The following is a 27413-nucleotide window of genomic DNA, read 5'->3' as shown; positions in this document are numbered from 1 at the left end:
AACTCACCAGAGTACCCTCCTTCGGGCTGTTCACAAACGAGATACAAGGTGAAATATTCCAAAAGGTGCCTCGGTAGTTCAATTTCCCGGGCTGCAATCTTTTAAAAGCAAATCACCTCATTACTGAAGTACATTTGGCACAGAGGAAAAAAATATTTTAAGAATTAAGAGAAATTTGACTCAATTAGCTTCTGCGAGGGAAAGTTATTAAGAAACAGGAGAAGGCCATTGGAAGCAATCTCATCAACAAGAATCAATAACTAATAATTTATAAGAGTTGACTAGGAGTTAATTTATGTAATATTCTGAACATAGGAGACAATGGGATAAATCTTTTGTGATTCTAACATACAATATATAGAAGCCTTTGCTGTTTATGAAGCAGAAGGTCCAAACCAGCATCACAGACCGTCAAGTATGCCTTTGCTATTTTCTCCCTTCCCACAACTTTCCAATATTAAAAGGGTTTTTTTTGGAACATTCCTCCAGCAGATTACCAAGTGAACACCCCCATTTAAACTTGGGAATCTTTGGTTCATAATCGCTCAAACTGGAGAAGAGTTGTTTGAGATGGCACTGAGAACTTTGGGTCCAGGCATCAGAGGTGTACAGAAGTGCAGTATAAGCACTGAAAAAAACTCACCATTTCCCAAACCACCACACTGGTGAAACCACCAAGCTCCTCCAGCTGGAGCAAATATCTGCAGATCCTACACTGGCCTCAAGACTCAAGCCTCTAGATTATTTCCATGCTTCAGTACACAAGTGTCAAGGAGAACAAAATGATTGTTACTCCAGATCCGATGCAGCATTAAAAAAAACACTGAGCATAAAAAATAGAATAAATACAATATAAAAACAATCCTATAAAACAAATACATAAGTAACTGTTGATAGTGGCCATATACACATAAACGATACTAGGTGCAGGAGTAGTCAAACACAAGGTGACTGACTGGAAATGATATTGTCACCTCAAGACCTGAAATGGAAGTAGATCATTGTTGATTCCAATGCCCTGGTTAATAAGTACCAAGACTAGGTCAACACTGATTCCATCTCCATAGATGCTGACTTGCTGAATATTTCAGATGTTTTGGTTTTATTACAGATGCTCACCTATATGCCTTTGGGAACTCTGCTATTGAGACTAGTCTATAAGCCCACACTGCCTGCAGGTCCTTATTGAAAATGAACACAAAATATGGCATGTGTCAATTGTCATAGTCTTAAATGATCACAAAGCTAAATATTTCAGAGCCATCATAGACTTCACAGGGAGAGTAGACTAAACACAAGTCTGCATGTCTCCATTTGCCAAGCTCTTGTTGCAGGCAGCAGCAAGCATCAGTGACCATCTCTTCTCAAAACTTTGGCCTTTGTATATCTTCCTTTGTAAACAGACAGGAGCATTTCTCCCAGAAGGCTAATGGCAGACAGACAGATCAAAGATGGTGACATATTGGCATATTGGAGAGAGATTACAAATCTGGTTGAACGGTGCCACAACAGCAACCTCTCACTCATAGACAGCAAATTCAAAGAGCCAGTTATCAACTACAGAAGGAAAAAGCTAAAGGTCTCTGAGCTGGTCCTCATTAGGGAATCAGAGATGGAGAGAGACAGTAGCTTTAGATTCTGTGCTATTATCATGTCAGAGGATCTGTCCTAGGACCAGTATTTAAGTGCCATCACAAAGATGGCTCAACAGCATCTCTACTTTCTTAGAAGTTGTCACCGAAAACTTTGTCAAACTTCAATAGGTGTACAGTGGAGAGTATCCTGCCTGGTTGCATCACAGCCTGGCATGGAAACAGCAATGCTCAGAAACGGAAGAGTAGTAGATACTGCCCAATCAATCACAGGCAAAGCCCTCTCCATCAATGAGCACATTTACAAAGAGCACTGCTACAATAAAGCAGTATCCATCGTCAAGGACCCTCAGCATCCAGACCACGCTCTCTTCTCACTAGTACCATCAGATAGGAGGTGCAGCAGCCATAGGTGCCACAGCACCTGGTTCAGGAACAGTTATTACCCTACAATCATCAAGCTCCTGAACCATCATGGATAACTTCACTCACCTCAACTCTGAATTGATTCCTTAACCTATGGGCTCACTTTCAATGACTCTACAACACATGTTCTCAATATACATGTATATAGTATGTATATTTATATTGAGAACAAGTTGTACCATTACACACACACACCACACACACACACACACACACACACACACACACACACACACACACACACACACACACACACACACACACACACACACACACACACACACACACACACACACACACACACACACACACACACAATGTCCACTTTATTAGTTACAGGAGTGGAACTCAATGTGGTCTTCTGCTGCTGTAGCCCATCCACCTCAAGGTTTGATATGTTGTTCATGTAGACATGTTCTTCTGCACACCACTGTTGTAACATGTAGTTATTTGAGTTACCGTTGCCTTCCTGTCAGATTGAACTAGTCTTCGCCCAGAGACTGCCACTCACTGGGCGTTTTTTGTTTTCACACTGTTCTCTGTAATCTCCGCAGACTGGTTTACATGAAAAGCCCAGGAAATCAGCAGTTCCTGGGATTCTCAAACTACCCTGCCCGGCACCAGAATCATTCTACGGTCAAAGTCACTTAGATCACATTTCTTCCCCATTCTGATGTTTGGTCTGAACAACAATTGAACCTCTTGACCATGTATGTGTGTTTTTATGCATTAAATTGCTGCTGCATGATTGGTTGAATAAATATTTGCATTAACGTGGTGTACAGGTGTACCTAATGAAGTGGCTATTGGGTGGGGGGGCAGTGTGTGTGTGTGTGTGGGGGTTCGGTCGCTTGGCATTCACAATGAATTGCTTGGCGTTCAAGATGAGGCAGTAAATAGGATTCAACATTGGCTTTGTGGAAGAAGTCAGACAATGGTAGTAGATGGCTGCCTCTTAGACCGAAGGCCTGTGACAAGTGGTGTGCCACAGGGCTCAGTGCTGGGTCCATTGTTGTTTGTCATCTATGTCAACAATCTGGATGATAATGTGGTAAACTAGTTCAGCAAATTTGTGGATGAGACCAAAATAGGGGCTGTAGTGGACAACGAGGAAGACTACCAAAGCTTGCAGCAAAATCTGGATCCAGATGGTGAAACTGGCTGAAAAATGGCAGATGGAATTTAATACAGATTAAGTGTGAGGTGCTGCACTTTGGGAGAACCATCCAGGGTAGGTCTTACACATGGTGAATAGCACATGTCACTAGATGTTTTGATGTACATGTCATATATCATCCTTCTCCTCTGTTCTTCAAATGTTAGTAAAACAGTGATTGGTCTTTTTAAGGACTTAATTCAATGTATTAGTGGAACCGAATTGATATTGACCTCAGTTTTGAGTCGAAGGAGTCCATGCCAATGATACAGCTCAATCATCCCAATATCCAACGACCATTTCTGTTTAAAAGTGGTGATAAACTGCAGTATCAATATGACTCCTGGCTAAACAAATATTTGTGCACCCAATTAACCAATAACTCAGATCAAACAGGAACCAAGTTAAATAACAAACATAACAGGTCAAGTTCTGACAAACCTATTTAATCATAATTGACTGGTTTTATTCAAAACAGATCTGTGGAAAATGTAAACACAAATCCACAAATTGTATTTATATTGTTGGTGTATTTCAATCAAACATTTTACCTACAAAATATGTATGGACAAAATATCCAGTGGCTTGGCGCTACAAAAGAGGTGGAAAGCACAGTTGTCATGGACTCGTTGGGCCAAAGGGCCTGTATCCATGTTGTCCCACTCTGTGACTCTAAGTGAAAACACTTGTGACAAATTTCTAACACAACTGTTCAGTCTGAAGAACACATTGATGACAGCCAGCATTAAAGTTCCTACTCCTACTGCCTCAGAAGGCAGTGGAGGCCAATTCTCTGGATGCTTTCAAGAAAGAGTTAGATAAAGCTCTTAAAGATAGTGGAATCAAGGGATATGGGGAGAAGGCAGGAACGGGGTACTGATTGTGGATGATCAGCCATGATCACAGTGAATGGCTGGCTCAAAGGGCCAAATGGCCTAGTCCTGCACCTTTTGTCTATTGTCTACTTGGCTGAAAATGGGTCAGTATTTGCTTCACATGCCAATTATGAATTCAAATCTAATCCTGTTATGCAAAGCTTTCAACATAATTGAATTTTGTTAGCAGAAAATTTGACTTGGCATTGGTATCTGTTTTTATGTTGACAGCTCTTCAGTTGCATAGTTGAAACATTTCATGCATCACGAAAGAACAAACACAATTTGGTCACACATTGAGTTGCTGTGGGACATGTCTGCATGCTTTTGTGCACTAAGTTGTTGCCACATGATTGGCTGATTAGATATTTCCATTAATAAGTACAGGCGTACCTAATAAAGTGGCCACAGAGTGTATATTCAAACATTGTAACAGTGGAAACATGACAAACAATGTCTGCCCAGCAGAGCCCCACGAATAACAGTTCAACAATAACCAGATAATCCTAATTAGTAATGTTGATTAAGCAATAAATATTGGCCAGGCCACCAGAGAGAACTTTATTCCTCTTCAAATTAATGTCATGGGATTATTTTTAATTTATGAGAGGGAGCAGCCAAAAGATCTCTGTTCCATGCTTTTTAACTGACAGCAACTGTCACAATAGACAAGGGAACTTGCCGCTGAGAATGTATGGCACATATGGCATTTTAGTCATACTCCTGTCCTATTAAGCTATGCAATACACGTTCTTCCTCCCAACGATAAACTCAGTGGCCACTTTATTAGGTATGCCTGATTGTTAATGCAAATGTCTCATCAACCAGTCATGAGGCAGCAACTCAATGCATGAAAGCATGCAGACATAGTCAAAAGGTTCAGTTGTTGTTCAGACCAAACATCAGAATGAGGAAGAAATGTGATCTAAGTGACTTTGACCATGGAATGATAGTTGGTGCCGGATGGGATGGTTTGAGTATCTCAGAAACTGCTGATCTCCTGGGATTTTCACACACCACAGTCTCTAGAGTTTACAGAGAGTAGTGCAAGAACATAAAACATCCAGTGGGGGTCAGTTCTGTGCGTGAAACACCTTGGTAATGAGACAGGTCAGAGGGGGAATGGTGGTGTGTAGAAGAGCAACTCTATACGCACAACACATCAAACCTTGAAGTGGATGGGCTACAACAGCAGAAGATCACGAGCATGCACTCAGTGACCACTTTACTATGTACCTCCTGTAGCTAATAAAGTGGCAGCTGAGTGTATGAAGAGGAAACTTACCGCCAGCATCCTTTCTGCAGAGTCACACGTATTGGTGTCAATGAGAAGTTTTGTTCCATCTGCAAGAAAAATCTCCATGTGGATATCTCGAGGATGAATTTTAAATGTTTCCTGCAATGAAAATTAAAAAGCCTTAGTGGTCTTCTGGTATTGAGTGTGCAGAAGAAGGCTTTAAAATTTCTTTTAATCAATTATATTTCACCTATGTAACAGCTAGAGCTTCGCCTCAATATTGAACTGGGTTGTGCTGGACCTGACCCCTGATTTCAGTGTCCTTCCACACTCTCTAATTAAGTGGCAAGGTCTCAGTGACGGCTCAGCCTTAGGCAGGCCCCACCCCCCCACCCCAAAAAAGGTTGACAGTCTTTGACAGGAGGCAAAGCCAGGGGAGGAGATAGGTCTTTTGCCAATGCTGTCAGGGACTTGAACAGTAGTTATACATTTCTGAAACCCAGACACACTTATAAAAGTTAAACTATCCATAGGTAAATCTAATTTATGCAATTGGTCCTCACAATTTAGCCAAAAACAAAACCCCTGTGCCTCAGAAGTTCATGCACTCATCGAGAAACTCCCTTAATACAGTATTATGAAAGTATCTACTTCCATTACCCATCCAGACAGAGTGTTCCAGATTCCATCTGCCCCCTAAATAACCTTACTCAGATCCCTCCACATCTCTTAACCTAAACTATGCCCTCTAATTTAGGTAGCTGATATTCTGTCTTCTCCATTTATGCCACTCCCCCATACTTTTTTATACCTCAGCATATCTGCTGCAAGGAAAATTAAGGCATCTTTGCTGTCTTTCTTTTCTGCACTCATCTTCTCACCCTGTCAAAGAGTTTCTCCTCACATTTCTCTCTCTTCTGAAAATATTCATCATTTATTGTGCTTGTACTCTATAGAGCCACCCATCAGAATCCCACAGCTTGTTGGCACTAACAGATGCAACCGCCCAAGTACTTCCCACTAATACTAATTAGATTCAGATTCAATTCTATTCATCACATTTACATTGAAACATACAGTGAAATGTGTCATTTGTGTTAACAAACAACACAACCTCAGGATGTGCTGACAACAGCCCACGAGTGTCGTCACATCCAGCAGCAACATAGCATGCCCACAATGCTGGGCAGAACAACACAGAACACAAGCAAGAAAACAACAGCAAAGCGAGCTGTCACAGACACGGACAGTCCTCCAAGTCCAAGACAGGACCTCAGCTCTCCAGTCTCCAGGCATTGGCCATCGGGCTTCCAATCAACCATCAGACTCCAACTTCCTGTATCAAACCCCAGAGTAGCCAGTGATGGGAGCCCCGAACACGAGTCCACCTGCCTCTTGCTTGCGTGGCCTTCAAGTGTGGAGCAAAGGCCTGGACTGTGGATCTCCTTTGTCACCCATCCATGTCGCTGGACTTCAAATGTGGAGCGGAGTCCTGACCTCTAACTCCTCCACATCATTGTCCCTATACCCTACCCTGACCTCTGACTCCACATTCTGTCCCAAAATCATCTCCACAAAATTAAAACAACTACATCTGTGCTACAATCTGGACAGAGACCACAACTTGGTGTTTCCTTGAAAAAGAACACTCCATCCACATTACATGGAGACTGCACCTAAAAACCACGTAATACAATTTTAACTATTAAGTTATTTGAACTATCTAGTTTTATCACTGCTGTCACACTAAATACCTTTCTTAAACGTACTTGCCAGCTAGCTTGGTAAATGGATGTGCGTACTGTGACAAACTGAGCCAAGATGATCCAGACTTAGAACAGTGATTAAAATATGAATGCTCCTTTAATATTAATTATGGACCTGATAGCACAGAAGGTGGCTTGAAAGAATTTGACAAGGTCCTTTGGACACCTGAAGTCCTTCCAAATCGAGTGAGGCTTTCAAAGGTGGCTGTGGAAGCCGAGTCATTGAGTATACTTCACGCAGAGGTTGATAGGTTCTTGATTAGTCAGAGTGTCAAAGGTTATGGGGAGAAGGCAGGAGAATGGGATAGAAAAGGATAATAACTCATTCTGGTGCAGAACCAATGGCCCAAATAGCCCAATTTTGCTCCTATGTCTTATGGTCTTAACATACAGTAGATTGTGAGGTCAAGAGTCCATCTTATTGTAGGAAGAAACTGTTTTATAACAGTGGGATAGAAGCTTTTGCTGAGCCTGGTGGTTTATGCTTGCAGGTTTGTTGTACCTTCTGGCTGGGGGGGGGGGGAATTGGGGGGAAGAAAAGGTAATATCAAGGGTGAGTGGAATCTTTGATTAAGTTGGGTGCGTTACTGACTCGCGGACAGCTTCTGGTGGTAGTGACATAAGCATCTAGTCTGACTGCTCAGTCTTTGAACGTGGATCAGGCTACTGACTCAAACAGATTAGGAGGAGTGGCTGGCACACCTGTACCTCAAACTTGTGTATGGTGGGCCAGTCTTTCATTTGTATGGTGCTTTCCCTCTTTTTGAAAATAGTCTATGCCTTAATTCCTTCTATCAAAATGCATGACCAAACACTTCCCTGAAAGATATTCCATCTGGCCCTTCTTTGCCCATTCTCCCAATCTGCCCAAGTCCTTCTGCAGACTCAATACTACCTGCCCCTCCACCTATCTTTGCATCATCTGCAAATTAGACCGCAAGGCCATCAATTCTGTTATCCAAACCATTGACATATAACAGGAAGAGAAGCAATCCCAATATCAACCCCTGTGGAGCACCACTTCTCACTGGCAGCCAACCAGAATAGGCCCCCTTTATTCACACTCTTTGCCTTCTGCCAGTCAGCCAAACCTTTATGCATGCTAGCATCTTTCTTGTAATACCATGGGCTCTTATCTTGCTAAGCAGCCTCATGTGCAGCACCTTATCAAAGACCTTCTGAAAATCCAAGTAAACAACATCCACTGACTCTCCTTTGTCTGTCCTGCCAGTTACTCCCTCAAAGAATTCCCAAAACCACGCTGACTTTGGCCTACATTATCAAGCGCCTCCAAGTACCCCAAAATCTCATCCTTAAGTAATGGATTCCAACATCTTCCCAACCATTGAAGTCAGACTAATTGGGCTATAATTCCCTTTCTTCTCCCATCCTTCCTCCTTAAAGAGTGGCATGACATTTTCAGTTTTCTAGTACTCTGGAACCATTCCAGAATCTAATGGTTCTTGAAAGATCATTACTAATGCCTCCACAATCTCTTCAGCTACCCCTTTCAGAAACCAGGGTGTAGTCCATCTGGTCCAGGTGACTTGCCTACCTTTAGATGTTACAGCTTCCGAAGCACCTTCTCCTTAGTAAAGGCAACTCCACTCACTTCAGTCCGCCCCTCCCCACCCCCCGCGACACTCTTGAATTTCTGGCATACTGCTCCTGTCTTCTACAGTGAAGATTAACACTAAAAACTTATTAATATTTAAGTGTATAATACTATTGTTTTTGGGTAATAAAAGGAAATTCTGAATGCCTTAAAATTAAGAAGAATTAGTGTTTTTGTAGAAAGAACATGGGATGTCAGAGGTAATGGATTTGTTAGGTGGAATTTTTAACATGAAGCAGTAATTTTATTCTGGCATTGGATTACTCCAGATCATTTAGTAAATTTAAATTAACACTTGGGTGGTGTTTAAATTCCTGCGTCCTAATGATTCGGTCTAATTAATGGCCCAGAGCAAATCCACCGTCCTGTTGCTCACAATTAAAAGGACTGAGCAGGCCAGTTGACTATTTCTCTTCTGATAGATGCAGCCTGACCTGCTGAAAACACCAAGCAGTACAGTACAGGCCATTCAGCCCAAATGATGTGCCAAAATCACATTTTATTCTACTCCAAGATAAATCTAACCCTTCCCTCCCACATAGCCCTCCATTTTTCTTTAACTACATGCCTAAGAGCATCTTAAATGCCTCTAATGTATCTGTATCTACCACTACCCCCGACAGTACATTGAACACACAAACCACTCTGTGTAAAACGTGCCTCTGACATTCCACCTATATTTCCCTCCCAATACTTCACAGTTATGACCCCTTGTGTTAGCCATTGACACCCTGGGTCAAAGTCTCTGTATCCACCCAATCTATGCCTCGTATCATCATGTACACCTCTGACAAGTTACCTCTGATCATCCTTCACTCCAAAGAGAAACAGCCTGGCTATCATCCTCATAAGACATGTGCCCTCATCTGCGCAGTAAATCCCTTCCAAACCCTCTCTACAGTTTCCACGCCCTTCCTACAATGAGGTGACCCGAACCAAACACAGTATTCCAAGTTTTATAGAACAGTAGCATTACCACACGGCTCTTGAACTCAAGAGTTCAATAGATTTCAATATTCTCATCTCATTTTTCCAGCATTGTTTTTTAGTTTTTATTGTACATTTTTTTATTTTCTTTGATTGCCTTTTTCAATCCAAAGAACTTGGAAGAGATTCCTTCTGGTACACATACATTGGGTGCTTCAGCACTTATATTTGCTGTAAATTGCATTGTACAAAACTCTAATTCAAGAACAGAAGATCTGAAATTGTTCCCTACCTGCTGCGCCTTCTTTAATAAAGTGGTGAATATTTCACTGGCAGATAGAACAGGATCCTCTCCAACTGCAAAGGCAAGATAGGAATGTTAAGCATTTGTTTGTAATGGCAACTATAAAACAAAAACTATTCACCAGGTTTACATCTCTGATAACGAGGAAGAAGTTGCAATGAAAAGTTCATTGAAAATTGAAGAACTACAAACGTTTGTGTACTTTGCTTTTTGGAAAAATAAGATCAACTCAGCTGCTTGCAGGAAATTCTGATATGGACACTCTGATGATAGGTCTGCAAGGGAAGAGTTAAATTTGATTCCTCCTTGGTACATGCTAACATAAAATGGATGATTGAAAGTCAATATTGTGTTAGCCTGGAATGTCAGAATGTTTTGAGAAAATAAATGGAGTATCAAAGGAGTTCAAGTGGTACAGACTTGAGTAGCTAACTATGAATATAAGTTTGTCTCGGATTGTGCAGGAAACATGCGGTACTGTATCATGGGAAACTACTAGTATAAGGGGTATTGAAGGGTAAAATAAAGGGACAACATTTTTGTGTGGATGGGAATCTTCTCTCAGGCTGGGTCACGACTAACGCCAGAGTGAAGATTGGAGATAGGGGCAAGGAAGGGGGAGGGGTGAGGTGGAGAGAGATAGCGATAGAAGAGGGGGGAGAGAGATATAGAAGAGGGAGGGGAGGAGGGGAAGGGGAGAGAAAAGGGGTGGGGAGAGGGGGGTGGGGAGAGAGAGGGGGTGGGGAGAGAGAGGGGGTGGGGAGAGAGAGGGGGTGGGGAGAGAGAGGGGTGGGGAGAGAGAGGGATGGGGAGAGAGAGGGATGGGGAGAGGGGGAGAAGGGGTGATGAGAGGTTAGAGGTGGTGGGGGTTGGAGAGAGGGCGGGAGAAAGTGGGAGGGGGAGGCAGAGGAGAGAGAGAAAGGGGAGAGTGAGAGAAAGGAGAGGGAGAACGGGGTGAGAGATAGTGAGAGAAAGGAGGGAGAGAGATAGGGAAAGGGGAAGAGAAAGGGAAACGGAAAGAGAGGGAAAGTGGGAAAGTGGGAAAGGGTGGAGAGTGGGAAAGGGTGGGGGAGAGAGAAGGGGGGAGAGAGAGAAAGGGGGGAGAGAGAGAAAGGGGGAGAGAGAGAAAGGGGGGAGAGAGAAAGGGGGAGAGAGAGAAAGGGGGAGAGAGAGAAAGGGGAGAGAGAGAAAGGGGAGAGAGAGAAAGGGGAGAGAGAGAAAGGGGAGAGAGAGAAAGGGGAGAGAGAGAAAGGGGAGAGAGAGAAAGGGGAGAGAGAGAAAGGGGAGAGAGAGAAAGGGGAGAGAGAGAAAGGGGGAGAGAGAGAAAGGGGAGAGAGAGAAAGGGGGAGAGAGAGAAAGGGGGAGAGAGAGAAAGGGGGGAGAGAGAAAGGGGGAGAGAGAAAGGGGGGAGAGAGAAAGGGGGGAGAGAGAAAGGGGGGAGAGAGAGAAAGGGGGGAGAGAGAAAGGGGAGAGAGAAAGGGGGAGAGAGAGAAGAGGGGAGAGAGAGAAAGGGGGGAGAGAGAGAAAGGGGGGAGAGAGAGAAAGGGGGGGAGAGAGAGAAAGGGGGGAGAGAGAGAAAGGGGGGAGAGAGAGAAAGGGGGAGAGAGAAAGGGGGAGAGAGAAAGGGGGAGAGAGAAAGGGGGAGAGAGAAAGGGGGAGAGAGAAAGGGGGAGAGAGAAAGGGGGAGAGAGAAAGGGGGAGAGAGAAAGGGGAGAGAGAGAGAGAAAGGGGAGAGAGAGAAAGGGGAGAGAGAGAGAAAGGGAGAGAAATAGAGAAAGGAGAGAGAGAAAGGGGAGAGAGAAAGAGGGAGAGAGAAAGGGGAGAGAGAGAGAAAGGGGAGAGTGAGAGAGAGGGGGAAAGGAGAAAGAAAGATGTATGAATCTTCAAATCTGTATTTCCCAACATTGTGCAGATGAGCTCATTAAGTGGATGATAAGTATCATTTTATTTCACTTTCTGTACCACAGCCTGAGTAATGATTTGCCTTTTGTCAGTATTCTGTACTTTATATAACTCTAATGACACGACTTCCTTTGTCTTTTAATACATGTACAATGCCTCCTTCATTTGCAAACATGTTTGCAAATATCTTGCTGCTGAATCAGAGAAGAACAATGAACAAATTTTGAAATATTTTCATTACATCATTGTCTTGAATGCTTTACTCTGTTTCTCTCTCCACAAATACTGCCTGATCCATCGAATTGATATATCTTCCTTTGTCTTCACTTCTATATTAACATTCCTGGTTTATACACTGCAAATTGTGATCTGGGGAATCTCCCTCATCCATATAAATGATACATTTTAAAAATATCAATAAGAGAGAAATATGGACACCAAATTGAGAAATTCCTCATAGTATTGTGCAGTTGGGCAGATCTCACAAGTTATATTACAATTGCCTTTATTGTGTATGTAAAGCACCAGTACAGAGTGGTTGTTCATAATTTATGGAGCTGCACACGACATGTTCAGAGTTTCATGCTTATATAGCTAACACCCTCTACAAACACAATCAATCATGGTGTTTTAACATTTGAGTGAAAGATATAGCCTCCATGTACGTAACTTATTACCTGGCACTGTCATTTGAATCATAGGTAGGTGAAGCTGAAAATCAAGGCTTACATTTATCAATTCTGATGCAGCGGACTGTCAGGTCAGCTGAAAAGGTCATTGTCTGCAGTCTGACCATCACTGCAGGATTTGTATGTGCCCAGGACAAGGAAAGTGGGTAGGAAAATCATTGTGGACACAACCTACACTGCAAACTGTCTTTGTCAAAAGCTCCCTTCTGGAAAGCGCTGTAGGGCAATTAAACCAAGAACTTCACACAATCTTTTTTTTAAGATCAGGGGTGAGAAATTTAATGGTTCATCAGAGACAGCTTTTTCTTTTATTAGTTTTTTATACATTTTCTACATAGCTACAGATAAAAAAAACCCAGATCAAAATGAACATTGATACAGTGCAAAAATAAACATACAATAATAATATGATACAAAGAAAGATAATTGAGAAAGCACCCAAATTGAAGACATGTAAAATTAGTATCCTCCCCAAGCCCCGCAACAAAAGAAACTCCAGACCAACCACAACACAATATAGAGAATATAAATCAGGACAGTCAAACCCCCAAAACTGTAAATACACTTAGCAACAGAAGATATTAATACCTACTACCAACAAAAAAAAAAGGAGCTGAAAGCAAGGGACCGAAAAAAAACCTTAGTCAAGAGGAAGGTTATGAAAGCACTCAATAAAAGGTCCCCAGACCTTATGGAACTTTAAATCCGAATTAAGAACTGAATAATGAATTTTTGCAAGGTCTAAGCAGGCCATAATATCGTTAAGCCATTGAGCATGCGTGGGCGAGGCAACATCTCTCCATCTAAGGAGGATTAAACGTCTAGCCAGGAGAGAGGCAAAAGATAATATTCGACACTTAGTCGAACTCAGACGTAAATCTGTCTCACCCCAGAAACCGAACAAAGCAATTAAAGGGTTAGGTTCTAGGTGGTGATTCAGAATATGCGATAACGTTATGAAGACATCTTTCCAAAATTTCTCCAAGCTAGGACAAAGCCAGTACATATGAATGAGAGAGGCCTCGCCCCTTTTGCATTTATCACAAAGTGGACTAATGTTAGGGTAAAATCGAGATAGTTTAGATTTAGACATATGGGCTCTATGAACAATCTTAAGCTGTAAAAGGCAATGGCGAGCACAAAGAGAGGTTGAGTTAACCGATTTGAGAATCGAGTCCCAAGTCTCATCAGATAAGGAGGTATTTAAATCATGCTTCCATGCCATTTTAATTTTATCCACAGGGGCACGTCTTAAGGCTGCTAATTTATCACAAATAAATGATATTAAACCTTTACCTAGTGGATTAATAGAAAGAAATAAGTCCATAACATTTTTCTCAGGCATTTCAGGGAAGTTAGGAATTAAAGGAGTAATAAAGTGTCTAATTTGGAGATATCTAAAAAAATGAGCATTGGGCAGATTGAACTTAGCAGAGAGCTGTTGAAAAGAAGCGAAGTAATTATCAATAAAAAGATCTTCAAAATGTCTAATGCCCTTCCTATACCAATCATGGAATGCTGAGTCATACGTAGTAGGTAAAAAAAAAAAGGTGATTATGTAAGATAGGGCTAGAAAAGGAAAAACCATGGAAACCATAAAATTTCCTAAACTGAGCCCATATACGCAGAGTGTGTCTAACAAGAGGATTGACTATTAATCTGGACAAACTACTAGGGAGTACAGAGCCAAGAAGTGCAGAGATAGATAATTCTTTAGTGGAGCTCAACTCCATTGCCACCCAATTAGGGCACCCAGGTTGGCCATGAAAAATAGACCAAAAGGTAGCACAACGTATATTGGCTGCCCAATAATATAAACGAAAGTTAGGTAAAGCCATGCCACCCTCCTTTTTAGATTTTTGGAGATAACCTTTATTAATTCTGAATATGACAAAATAATAGAGTCTAAAGAATCAAAAAAAATCTAGGAATAAAAATTGGGATTGATTGAAATAAATATAAAAGTTTAGGGAGAACATACATTTTAACAACATTAATACAACCTACCAAAGACATAGATAGAGGTGACCATTGTAACAGACTCTGTTTAATAGTATATGAAAGATTGGCAAAATTTTCACGAAAGAGATCTTTAAACTTCCTTGTGACTGTAATCCCAAGATAAGTAAATTGATTATGAACTACTTTAAAAGGGAGGTTACAAAATATTAATTCTTGTGCTTCTTTATTAATTGGGAGAAGTTCGCTCTTATCTAAATTAAGTTTATGTCCAGAGAGCTGGCTAAACTGGTCAAGAAGTGAAAACATTGGAGGCAGGGATGTAGACGGATTTGAAAGAAAAAGTAATAAGTCATCGGCATAAAGAGAAACTTTATGCTCAACACCCCCTCTCCAAATCCCGGTCAGTTCAGGACAATTTCTAAATGCTATCGCCAAGGGCTCTATAGCCAAATCAAAGAGAAAGGGACTTAAAGGGCATCCCTGACGGGTGCCACGTTTGAGGTTAAATAACTGGGATTTCTGAAAATTAGTTAAAACGGAGGCAGTAGGACACAAATACAGCAGTTTGATCCAAGAGATAAAACTTTGACCGAAGTCAAATTTACTTCACACCATCTTAAAAGTTCTTTCCTACGGGAAGTTAATCTGATCAACCATTCTAGTTGGCCTCCTCCCACCCCCCTCTATCTATTAACCCTGTCTCTGCACTGCACTGTGAAAACACTTTTTAATAATGTAATTTGCATAGTAAAATGCATGATGGTATTTATGTATATTTGAGAAAAGGAAACAGTCCTGATGAAAGGTCTTGGCCCGAAACGTCGACAGTGCTTCTCCCTATAGATGCTGCCTGGCCTGCTGTGTTCCACCAGCATTTTGTGTCTGTTGCTTGAATTTCCAGCATCTGCAGATTTCCTCATGTTTACAAGATTCTCGTCGTTTATTTGGGACATCATGCCACTTAATTGGGACAGAAGACTGCCACCAAACTGTTTCTAACTAGCATCAGTCATGTGCACTTGTGTGGCAGTTAAACACAACACCTTGCTTCGAGCGATTAGTTCTTAAGCAGCATCAATTGCAGATGTCTGTGTTCAAAAAGCTGTGATTTTTGTTAGCTGGCAAGAAATAAGCAGAAATACCATTCAGAACTGCAGTACTCACTGCTGTTTCAAGCATGCAGGCTTGGAGGTGAAAGAAAAGATGCAAGATGTATAAGATGATGAGAGGCACTGATTTTGTGGAAAGTCAGAGGCTTTCTCCCCCAGGGCTGAAATGGCTAACACGATGGGGCATAATTTTAAGGTGCTTGGAAGTGGGATACAATAGGGTCTTTTAAGAGACTCATAGGTACATGGAGCTTAGAAAAATAGAGAGCTATGTGGTAGGGAAATCCTAGGCAGCTTCGAGAGTAGGTTACATCATTAGCACAACAATGTGGGCCGAAGGGTCTGTAATGTGCTGTAGATTAAATTAAAAAAACAGCTGCGAATGAAAATGGAGCAATTTCACTAATTCCACAAGTTAGGAAATGCAAAGCTTGAAATATGAAGGTAACAAAAATCATCTTGACTGTTACAACGAAAATGAAGATTTGGAGGATGCAGTTGTTGAAAGCATTTTATGAAGCCTGCCATTATCTGCACTAGGTGTCTGCAATGATTTTGTTCATCTATTGTCAATCAAATGAACATGGCATTACACACTGGATAAATTCTTCTGTGGGTAACTATTAGGGACTAATACAATTTTACAGTACTGTAGTAATATTGGTAGTGTTCTAATTTGTTCTGTATTTCATTTAAATATGTAACTTGCTACTCAGTTGTACATCAGTCTGTTTTAGTTACACCTTAACTATTTCCATAAAAATAAACTCTTCTCAGGCTTCCAGCCGGGTACAGGTATTGATTTTAACTGGTGGAACACAGCAGGCCAGGCAGCACCTATAGGAAAGTACAGTCCTGACGAAGGGTCTCAGCCTGAAACGTCGACTGTACTTCTCCCTATAGATGCTGCCTGGCCTGCTGCGTTCCACCAGCAGTTTGTGTGTGTTGCTTGAATTTCCAGCATCTGCAGATTTCCTCGTGTTTGCGCTATTGATTTTAACTGATGTTTTGATGACAAACCCTGCCATCTTCATCAAGGATTGTTTTTATTATTATTTCCATGAGACTTCGACTAATTGGGGCAGCTGCTTAGTTGTGTCAAAATGCACTGGTCCCAATGTGTCCAAATTAACTGGAATCGACTATACATGTATATGACAAATAAAGTCAATCTTTGATCCTTGGTCAGAGAATGCAAGATTCTAGCTTTTGTCATGATCCTAATAAACTGAGGCTGTGGCCTGCAACTAGTGATGCAGTGATATCTGTGTCTGAATGCTGCTTGTTTGCACCATTTGCTTTTCCCCTTCACACTACACACTGGGTATTTAACAGTCTTATTTTGCTTTTAATGGGTTCTATTGGGTTTCTTTGCTTCCTGGCTGCCTATAAGGAGACAAATCTCAAAGTTGCATAAAGTATACCTACTTTGAATGAGTGTACTTTGAACATTTTGAAACCAACCATCAACCACAAGTAATTTTTCAAAGCTGGCTGTGCTGATTTTAGCAACATCAATCATTTTTAATTAACACGGGTACAGCAGCTGATGGTTCATTCGCAGGAATTTCAAATACACCATCTCAGTAACTTGCATCAAAGGTTCATTTATTATCAATGTACACAGCCTGACATTCATATTCTCCAAGTAGCCAGGAAACCCAGCAAAAGAAAGGCAGCACAATCATCAATCCCCAAATTCCTTCCTCCCCACACAACATAACAAGCAAAAACAGAACAGACACATTGACTCCCAAATTCCCCCCCCCCCCCACATAAAGAAAAACAAGATCAGGCAAAAAACACAGAATATAAAAAATACTCTAAGACTGAAAGTCTATAGTCCAAGTCCACATCCAAAATGCAGAAGACCTGGGGAACATTCTCCAGGCCCAGCAGGAGACCTTTCCCTCTCCAGATCAGATCGATCAATAAAAAGGGCAGCCAGCACTCATACCCTGCACTCGCCTCGATGCTTTAACCTCCCTTGTCACTTCAATTGGTGAAGAATGGAAGCTTTAATCGGCAAAATGGAGTGAAACAATGCTTTGTGCCCCATCCCGCAGCTTTGCTGCCACGAAGTTCACGCACGCTACCCTCTGTCTCCCAGAATCCTGAGACTGCAGAGCACTGAAGCACCCAGACGATCTCCAAGATTCTGCATTCGGCTTGATGTTTCCATCTCCTTCATCACTTTAATCGGTAAACAATGGCAGCTTTGATCGGCGAAATGGAGTTGAACATCGGCTCACAGCCTGCCCACCTTGAGGTTCCTGCACGCTGCCTCTGCCTCCTAGAATCCTCTCAGAGACTGCAGAGTGCTGGAACACCCAAACAATCTCCAAACATCAAATCACAGGCTCCAGCACATCCGAGATGAAAAACAAAAGACATAAAAGATGCGAAATATACGATTTAATGATCTAACCAGAAGATGCCGACCAAAGGAGCGTTGCATACAGGCGCCATTCTGACCAGATTCAGTATTACAAAAAAATTAAATCATTGGCAGCTGCACATCCAGAGAACTCTCAGGCAACAAAGGAAGAGCAAGCTCCCACAGCTCCTTCAATGGTTTGCACTGTGCCACATGGAGAGTGAAACCCATGCCGGGTATGGCCGAGGAATGAATGGGTCAGTGGGCTGATTCTCTCTTCTCACTACTACCATCGGGTAGGAGGTGCAGGAGTGCTGGATCGCACACAGCCGGTTTCGGGAGCAGTCACTGCCCTGTAGCCATCGGGCTCCTCAACTCAGCGCTGAACTGACTCCGCAACTGTGGGTTCATTTTCGAGGACCCAGCAGCTCACACTCCAGGTGCTATTTGTATATATTTCTTTTACCATTTGCACAGCTGGTCCTCTCTTGCAATCTGGACATTTGTCAGTCATTGTTATGCGTGGCTTTTTGGGGATTCCGTTCCGTCTCTTTGCGTTGTGGGTGCCTGCAAGAAGATGGATCTCAAGGCATAGCTACTTTGATAATAAATTAGAACTTTGATTTGCCACTGTATGTTGCCCAGGTGGGTAGATCCAGAGGATGTTCATTGGAATGATCCCGGGAAAGAAAGAGTTGACATAAGAACGTTTGATGGCTCTGGGCCTGTACTCACTGGAATCTGGAGTTGAAACCTATCATCTCATTGAAACTGGAAGGCCTACATGGAGTGGACATGGTTGGGATGTTTCCTAGGACCAGAGGTACAGCTTCAGAATACAAGGACATCCCTTTGGAACAGAGATGAGAAGCAATATCTTTAGCCAGAGGGTAGTAAATCTGTGGAATTCATTGCCACGAAAGGCTGTGGAGGTCAGATCATTGGGTACATTGACATGATAGAATGGTGGAGCAGACTCAATGGGCCTAATTGCCTAATTCTGCTCCAGTGTCTTATGGAATATTGGGTATATTTGGTGCCACTGTAGTTAGATACCAGTTAGAGCAGCATATTTATATAACTCGGGGCATGGAGTTCAGCATTCTATTCAGATGCTGTCTTTAAGGAGTCTGCACTGCCTCCCCATGGAATGCATGAGTTTTCTCTGGGTGCGCTGGTTTCCTCCCACAGTCCAAACACAGACTGGCTAGTAGGTTAATTGGTCATTGTAAATTGTCCCATGATTAGACAAGGGTTAAATCAGGGATTACTGGGCTGTGTGGCTCAAATGGCCGGGAGGGCCTATTGTAACTATATAAATATTTAAAATGGGGGGGGGTTGATAGGTTCTTGATTAGTAATAGCATCAAAGGTTACAGGTAGAAGGGGATTGAGGGGGAAAATAAATCAGCCATGATGTAATGGCAGAGCAGACTCGATGGGCTGAATGGCCTAATTCTTAATGGGTGCTTGATGGTAAACATGGATTTGATGAACCAAAGGATTTTTTTTTTCCTGTGCTGTCGACTCTGACAAAGCATTAAAAAAGACTGAAGATTTTTGAAATTGCTGCATATCAGAACCACACTGGTAAAAGTTGATTAGCAGGCTCATCAAGAACAGAGTCGGTCTTTGGGTCTTTGCTCTGCTCAATATTTAGTTCAATAAACTTGCAGTATATAGTCAGTCACTGTATTGCTTTCACACATACACTCGGTGGCCACTTTATTACGTACACCTTGTTTATGCAAATACCTAATCAGCCAATCATACGGCAGCAACTCAATGCATAAGAGCACACTGACATGGTCAAGAGGTTCAGTTGGTGTTTAGATCAAACATCAGAACGGGGAAGAAACGTGATGCAAGTGACTTCGACAGTGGAATAACTGTTGATGCCAGATGGAGTGGTTTGAGTATCTCAGAAACTGCTGATCTCCTGGGATTTTCATGCACAACTGTCTCCAGAGTTTAAAGAGCCAGTTGCAAAAAAAAACATCTAGTGAGGAGCGTTTCTGTGAATCAATTGTCTCGTAAATGAGAGAAGTCAGAGGAGAATGGCCAGACTAATTCTAGCTGACAGGAAGGTGACAGTAACTCAGATTACCATGCTTTACAACAGTGCTGTACAGGAGAACATCTCTGAATGCATAACACATCGAACCTTGAAGTGGATGGGCTACAGCAGCAGAAGACCACAAACATACACCACCTGTACCTAATAAAGTGACTACTGAGTGCATAAGAGAAGTAGGAATTATGGTGGCATAGTTCATCTCTTTGTAAAGTGTAAATGAAAATATGTACATTAACTAAACACAGAAACTGCAGGTGGAACTCAGCAGGACTCAGACAAACAGTCTCAGCCCCAGAGGTCGACTATTTATTCCTCTCTGTGAATGCTGTCTGACCTGCTGAGTTCCTCTAGCATTTCTATCTGGTTCTGTGACATACTTAACCATTTACACCACGGAAAGAAACTATGCAAGTTGCAGAGCAAAGCAGGTGCAGCCTTGTGTATGGGAACTGTCCTGGTGCTGAAAGATTGGTTAGCACACTGACATAACATGAATCAAAACTGCAAACATGCGATAGAGGAAGTCACGATGGCTCCACAGTATTGCTATTTCAGCAACAGCAAGAATTTGTCCAACCGAGGAAAAGGAAGGGATCTTTAGGATAAGTTACCAGCATTGAGCCCTGCTGCCAAGTCGATGATATCCACAGCAGGTAGTATAAAAGCCCCTTATCATCTTACACAAGATGACCAGCGGCACAGATCGTGTGAACTGCCACAGTCTTTTTCCTAGGCTGAAAGTGGCTAGTACAAGGGAGCATAACGTTAAGGTGTTGGGAAGTAAGCCCAAGGTGATGCAGAAAGATTTCTATTTTTTTTGGTTTTACACAGAGTGGTTGGAACTTGAAACACACTGGGTGGTGGGACAACCAGATACATGAGCCATTTAGGAGTTGTAAATAGCACTGAAGTTTGTCACAGATTAAAACAGGACATTGATAGGATTCAGAGCTGGGCTAAAAAGTGGCAGATGGAGTTCAACCCGGAGAAGTGTGAGTGATTCACTTTGGAAGTCAAATTTGATGGCAGAGTATAGGGTCAATGGCAGGATTCTTAGCAGGATAGAAGAACAGAGGGATCTTGAAGTCTGTGTTCACAAATCCCTCAAAGTTGCCAAACAGTTGATCGAGATGTTGGGGGGGGTGGTATAGAGCTGAACCACGAGGTAATGGTTCAGCTCTATAAAACCCTAGTTAGACCACACTTAGAGTACTGTGTTCATTACAGGAAGGATGAAAAAGCTCTAGAGAGGGTGCAGGTGAGATTTACCATGATGCTACTTGGAACAGAGAGCATATCTTATGAGGAAAAGTTGAGTGAGTTTGGGCTTTTCTGTTTGGAGTGAAGAAGCATGAGAGAGCCTTGACAGATGTACAAGAGGCATAGATCTAATTGTCAGCTGGAGATGTTTCCCAGGATGAAAATGGCTAATACCAAGGGGCATAATTTTAAGTGGACTGGAGGGAAGTATGGGGGGAGGGGTGCAGTGGTTGTCAGAGTAGGCATTTTATACAGTGAATGATGAGTATGTGTGGAGGCAGATACAGTACATGAGGGAAATCTAAGACTCTCAGATAGATACATTGATGAAAGAAAAAAAAATTGGCTCTGTCGGAAAGAAGAATTAGATTGATCTTGGAGTTGGTTAAAGGGTCAGCACAACCCTCATTGGTTAATAAGGGCCAACCCATTAACCTACTCCAAGATCAATGAATCCAATACAGACTGTTTTCATGTCTATTAACTTTTTTTTGTTTTTATTAGAGAATTACAAAAATAATTGTTGAAGTTTCTGGGGTATACTTGTGTGAACTACAGCAGCTCTCATTTTCCAGGTGATTATTTTCATATGTAGCATAGTGAATAAGCAACAGAAGAGCACATGGGCTCAGGGTGGGATTTGCCAATCCTGTATCTGGATTTGAAGGAGCAACACTGGCCAAAATGTCCTCAACCATCCGTCCTATTGTTTGAGCCACGCCAATCTATTAAGTTTAATGGTTTCTCCCTCAAGGATCAAGGGTCTACTTTATTCCCTATTTTCATTTCATGTATGAGGAATTTGCTGTGATGTGTTAGTCAGGGCGTGACATGCAACAAAACAACTTCCAACAACCATAAAGAGAAAAGCAATTATATAAAAATAAAGTACGGATAGAGAATAAAACATCCATAATACTTAAATCTAGCATGTAAATGGCTAGATATGTGTATAATATGAATGAATTTAACCGAAAAGACCCACCTTTCTGAAGGTACTCCTGTAACTTAAGTCTTCTTTCTTCAGCCATAGACTCAGTTTGCGCAAGATAATTCTTAGGCGGAAAATCCGGAACACAATTCTTCCCAAAATACCTCTTCAGCTAAAATTAGTAAAGAAAAATACTAAATGCTGTAGCATTTGCCAAGATTCTCATGTCAGCTGAGAAGATCATCCTGCCATTATGGACATTTACACTACATGCTGCATCCGCAAAGCAAACAGCATTATGAAGGACCCCATGCACTCCTCATACAAACTCTTCTCCCTCCTGCCGTCTGGGAAAAGGCACTGAAGCATTCGGGCTCTCACAACCAAACTATGTAACAGTTTCTTCCCCCAAGCTATCAGATTCCTTAATACCCAGAGCCTGGGCTGACACCTTACTGCCCTATTGTCTTGTTTATTATTCATTGTAATGCCTGCACTGTTTTGTGCACTTTATGCAGAACTGTGTAGGTCTGTAGTCTAGTGTAGTTTTTCTTTCCTGTGTTGTTTTTTTTACGTAGTTCAGTCTACTTTTTGTATTGTGTCATGACCACCATGGTCCTGAAAAAACATTGTCTCATTTTTACTATGTACTGTACCAGCAGTTATGGTTGAAATGACAATAAAAGTGACTTGACTTGGAAAATATTATGTTCAAATGAGACATAGACCTCAAAACCTCGAAACATCATTTAAAGTATAATGCAGAAGATCGGGCAATTTCAACGTTTAAAATAAATTTACTATCAAAGTAGGCATCACCATATACTACACTGAGATTCATTTTCTTGCAGGCATTCACAGTAGAACAGAAAAATACAATGGTATCAATGAAAAACCACACACAAAGGCAATCAAACTGTTCAAATATTTTAAAAAAACAAATCATAATTGTGTTGCCTTTATGGCAGTTATTTAGTTTATAATATTTTCGCTTAGTAATTCATTTGTTAGCATTTTTTAGTTAAAGTTAGGATTGTTTAAGTAAATTCATTGTCTGTAATATATCGCGGCATACGATGACGTCACATCCGGTTTCGCCGCGTCTCGTGGGAAAATACCGGTTTGGGAAAAACGGAACGGAGGGGGCTCACACATGTGAGATCAGTGCAAGAAAGTTGTCTCTCTACGCATTAGAAATCACAGTGAAGCAACGCTGTAAGTTCATAGATAATCGATATGTTGAATTAAAATGTTACCGCTGATTCTGTTAAAAGTAACGACGGTCAATAAGGTTTATGTTTTCGTTAGTTAAAGAGTTACGGATAGTTGCATTGAAGTGTATTTAAAGCAGTCAATGGCGTAGGTAGATACTGACTGTATGCTGCACTTTAATGTAATGTAGTTGTTGTAGTTTATTTTTGCAAGCATTTACAATGTAAATGTGATATCAAGAAAGGAACAAATACTGTACAAATCTTGTATTGTTTTATCAACAGTTTTCACCATACTTTAATGTGGAAGAGTGAACAGTAAACAGTTAATCTTACTGCGACCTTGTTTTCATTGACTACGGTTTACCTCGGTGTTTAGTTCGGGTTCCGTTACACCCGAGCAAGAACATTACAGTGAAAAAGCGGCATTATCAGGTGTTTCAAGTGCAGCAATGACAACTCGGTCCAGCATCAAGTCGTTGCCATCCAGCAACAGAGGCAGCAGGTCAATGGACCACACGACGCCCCCTTTGCGCAACGCCTGGATCTGGGCTGGGTGGTGATAGGAGAGGTGTGTCTCGGCAACGTACACAAACCAACAGTTAACACACTCAAGACCAATGTGCTAGAGAGTGGCCGCCATTCAATTTTTCAACTCTGCACAAGTTTCATGTGTATCAAGGAAGCACGACAAGGCTTCAACAAGTGTAGTAAAGTAACCGACAAGACGCTGTGTCAGTCAGTCTTCGCTCAAACTGAGCATGATAATAAACTTGCTCCATTAGCACAAGACGCCATTTTCCTAAAAATAATGGACACCAAAGTCTTCAGAGATGAAGCAAATAATTGGGTCGCCCCACTACCTTTCAGAGAACCACGCCAGCGCTTGCCAAACAACAAAGAGCAGGCAGTCAAGCGGTTCACGTCCTTGCAAAAAACCCTGAAAAGGAAACCCGAGATGCAGCAACAATACGTAGCATTTATGGAGAAGATCTTCGCTAACAGACATGCTGAAGTAGCACCGCCACTGAGGGAAGGCGAGGAGTGCTGGTACCTCCCAACGTTTGGGGTTTACCACCCACAAAAGCCCAATCAGATCAGGGTGGTCTTTGACTCCAGTGCTCAGTGCGCTGGTGTCTCTCTTAATGATGTGCTCCTTACAGGCCCCGACCTAAACAATACCCTTCTCGGGGTCCTGCTGCGCTTCCGGAAGGAGAAGGTCGCAATCTTAGCGGACATCCAGCAGATGTTCCATTGTTTCTTAGTAAAGGAGGACTATCGCGATTTCCTCCGTTTCTTATGGTACAAGGACAATGACATTAACAAGGAAGTCATCGAGTACCAGATGAAAGTCCACGTTTTCGGCAATAGTCCATCACCTGCCATGGCCATCTATGGGCTGCGAAGAGCCATCAGAGAGGGCACACAGGAGCGCGGCGACGACACCGTTCAGTTTGTAGAAAGGCACTTCTATGTCGATGATGGCTTGATATCACTACTGAAAGAAGACGAAGCAACCGATCTGCTCCGACGTACACAAGCCTCACTCACTGAGTCAAACCTCCGTTTGCACAAGTTCACTTCAAACTGTCAGGCAGTAATGGAGACCTTTCCACATGATGACTGTGCTCCGGCAATCAAAGACCTAGATCTAGATGGAGAAACCATACCCACACAAGGGAGCTTGGGTCTCCTCTGCGAGATTACGACTGACTCATTCACGTTCTCTGTGCCGACCGTGATCAAGCCATTCACCCGCTGTGGAGTTCTCTCCACTGTCAACAGTGTTTTCGATCCCTTGGGTCTACTGGTGCCAGTTACGATCCAAGGAAGAGTCCTTCTCAGAGAACTTACCTCTGAGCTCTCTGATTGGGATACCACCCTACCAGAAGACAAGCTAAGCAAATGGGAAGCTTGGAGAGATTCACTTCAAGATCTAAAACAGCTTCATATCCGACGTAGGTACACTGCGACCTCACTCACCGAGGCTGCACACAGAGAATTGTGTGTTTTTTCGGATGTGTCTACCAAGGCCATCGGTGCTGTGGCTTACTTGAAAGTGGTCAGGAAGGGTGGTCAAGTTGAAGTAGGATTTGTAACTGGTAAGGTGAAACTCACTCCCCAGTCCGAGCCAACAACTCCAAGGCTTGAACTGTGTGCAGCTGTCCTGGCTGTGGAAATAGCAGAGCTTATCCAGTACGAGCTAGACCTAGAGTTCGACGAGGTCAAGTTCTACACAGATAGCAAAGTAGTGCTTGGTTATATTTATAATGAATCAAAACGCTTCTACGTGTACATTCATAATAGAGTTCAACGTATCCGCCTGTCTTCAAAGCTCAAACAATGGCATTATGTACGCACTGAGGATAACCCTGCAGACCATGCATCGAGATCCTTACCTGCATCCCGCCTGGCTCAGACATCCTGGTTCACCGGACTCCACTTCCTGTATCAGCCACCAACAGAAAAGACTCAAATGAGCGAGACATTTGAGCTGGTCGAACCCGAAAGAGATTCGGAAATTCACCCGCAAATACAAACAGGAGCCACCTACCTCGAAGAATCGATACGTACTATCGAACGCTTTCAATGGTTCTCCACTTTGCATTCTTTAGTGAGAGGACTTGTGTTCCTCATTCACATGGCCAGATCACACAAACGTTCATCCCGAAACAATAAATGTAGGGGATGGCACAAATGTAACTTACCTCGCACTGCGGACGAATTGGCCCAGGCAAAGGACGTCATCTTTAAAGCAACTCAAAGAGCGGCTTTTGCAGGGGAGTTTTCAGCTCTCCAAGTTAATAAACCAATACCAAAGGACAGCCCCTTGAGGAAATTCAGCCCGATCCTGAAGAACGATATCATCTGCATCGGAGGCCGGTTAACCCACTCCCAACTTCCAGCTGCAGAAAAGAGTCCAGTAATCCTGCCCAAAGACAGCCATGTGTCCTTACTGCTCACTCGCCATCACCATGAACAGGTAATGCATCAGGGGCGTCACCTGACGGAAGGAGCAATAAGGGCAGTGGGACTGTGGATCTTGGGAGGTAAAACACTGATCAATTCAGTACTTCATAAGTGCGTAACCTGCAGGAAACTGCGAGGCAAGTTGGAAGCTCAACGTATGGCGGACCTCCCACCAGAACGCCTCAAAGCCTGTCCTCCTTTTACGTATGTGGGGCTCGACGTATTTGGTCCCTGGACTATCACTACGAGACGTACCAGAGGAGGACAAGCAGAGAGCAAGCGGTGGGCTACCATGTTTAGCTGCATGAGTTCAAGAGCGGTACACATTGAGGACATCGAATCTTTAGATACATCCAGCTGCATTAACGCTCTCAGGCGCTTCTTTGCGCTAAGAGGCCCTGCAAAACAGTTAAGGTCTGATTGCGGCACAAACTTTGTTGGAGCATCAAAGGAGCTGGGGATGGACAAAACAGTGCAAAAATACCTCAGTCAGCAGGGATGCAACTGGGAGTTCAACACACCACACGCCTCTCACATGGGAGGCGCATGGGAGCGCATGATTGGTATCGCCAAAAGAATTCTTGATTCAATGTTTCTGCAGCAACGCACCCGATTGACCCACGAGGTACTGTGCAGACTAATGGCAGAGGTCACAGCCATTATAAATGCACAACCACTCCTACCTGTGTCTTCTGACCCGGAAAACCCCTTCATACTCTCGCCATCAATGCTCCTTAGACAGGACCCCCTCCCCCCCCACCAGGGGACTTCTCCGATAAGGATTTGTACGCAAAGCAATGGAGACAGGTCCAGGCTCTGGCAAATCGGTTCTGGTCTTGTTGGAGACAGGAATATCTACCTTTGTTGCAACACAGACAAAAGTGGACAGAACCCGGCAGGAATCTTCAAGTTAGAGATTTAGTCCTGCTCAGGAACAAGCAAATCGCCCGCAACTGCTGGCCAATGGCCAGAATCACTGCCACATTCCCTAGTAGGGAGGGACATGTCAGGAATGTCGAGTTGAAAA

At 42.7% G+C, this 27413-nt stretch overlaps 1 protein-coding gene across 2 annotated transcripts in view; it reads right to left on the bottom strand.

The window, feature by feature from the left end:
• The window catches only part of LOC140730677 (sorting nexin-31-like), a 142775-nt gene that overhangs the window by 94074 nt on the left and 21288 nt on the right, over nt 1-27413 (bottom strand). For both annotated transcript variants that reach the window (XM_073051441.1, XM_073051451.1), the window contains 4 exons: nt 22260-22377; nt 9887-9951; nt 5335-5445; nt 8-98 (listed from right to left, as the gene is read on the bottom strand). In XM_073051441.1, coding sequence (XP_072907542.1) covers nt 8-98; nt 5335-5445; nt 9887-9951; nt 22260-22377 — 385 coding nt within the window. The remainder of the gene's footprint in view (nt 1-7; nt 99-5334; nt 5446-9886; nt 9952-22259; nt 22378-27413) is intronic.

Source organism: Hemitrygon akajei, chromosome 1, assembly GCF_048418815.1.
Source record: "Hemitrygon akajei chromosome 1, sHemAka1.3, whole genome shotgun sequence".
NCBI classification, from domain to species: Eukaryota; Metazoa; Chordata; class Chondrichthyes; order Myliobatiformes; family Dasyatidae; genus Hemitrygon; species Hemitrygon akajei.
The sequence above is the reverse complement of the archived record's forward strand: the minus strand, read 5'-3'. Positions and strand labels throughout refer to the sequence as shown.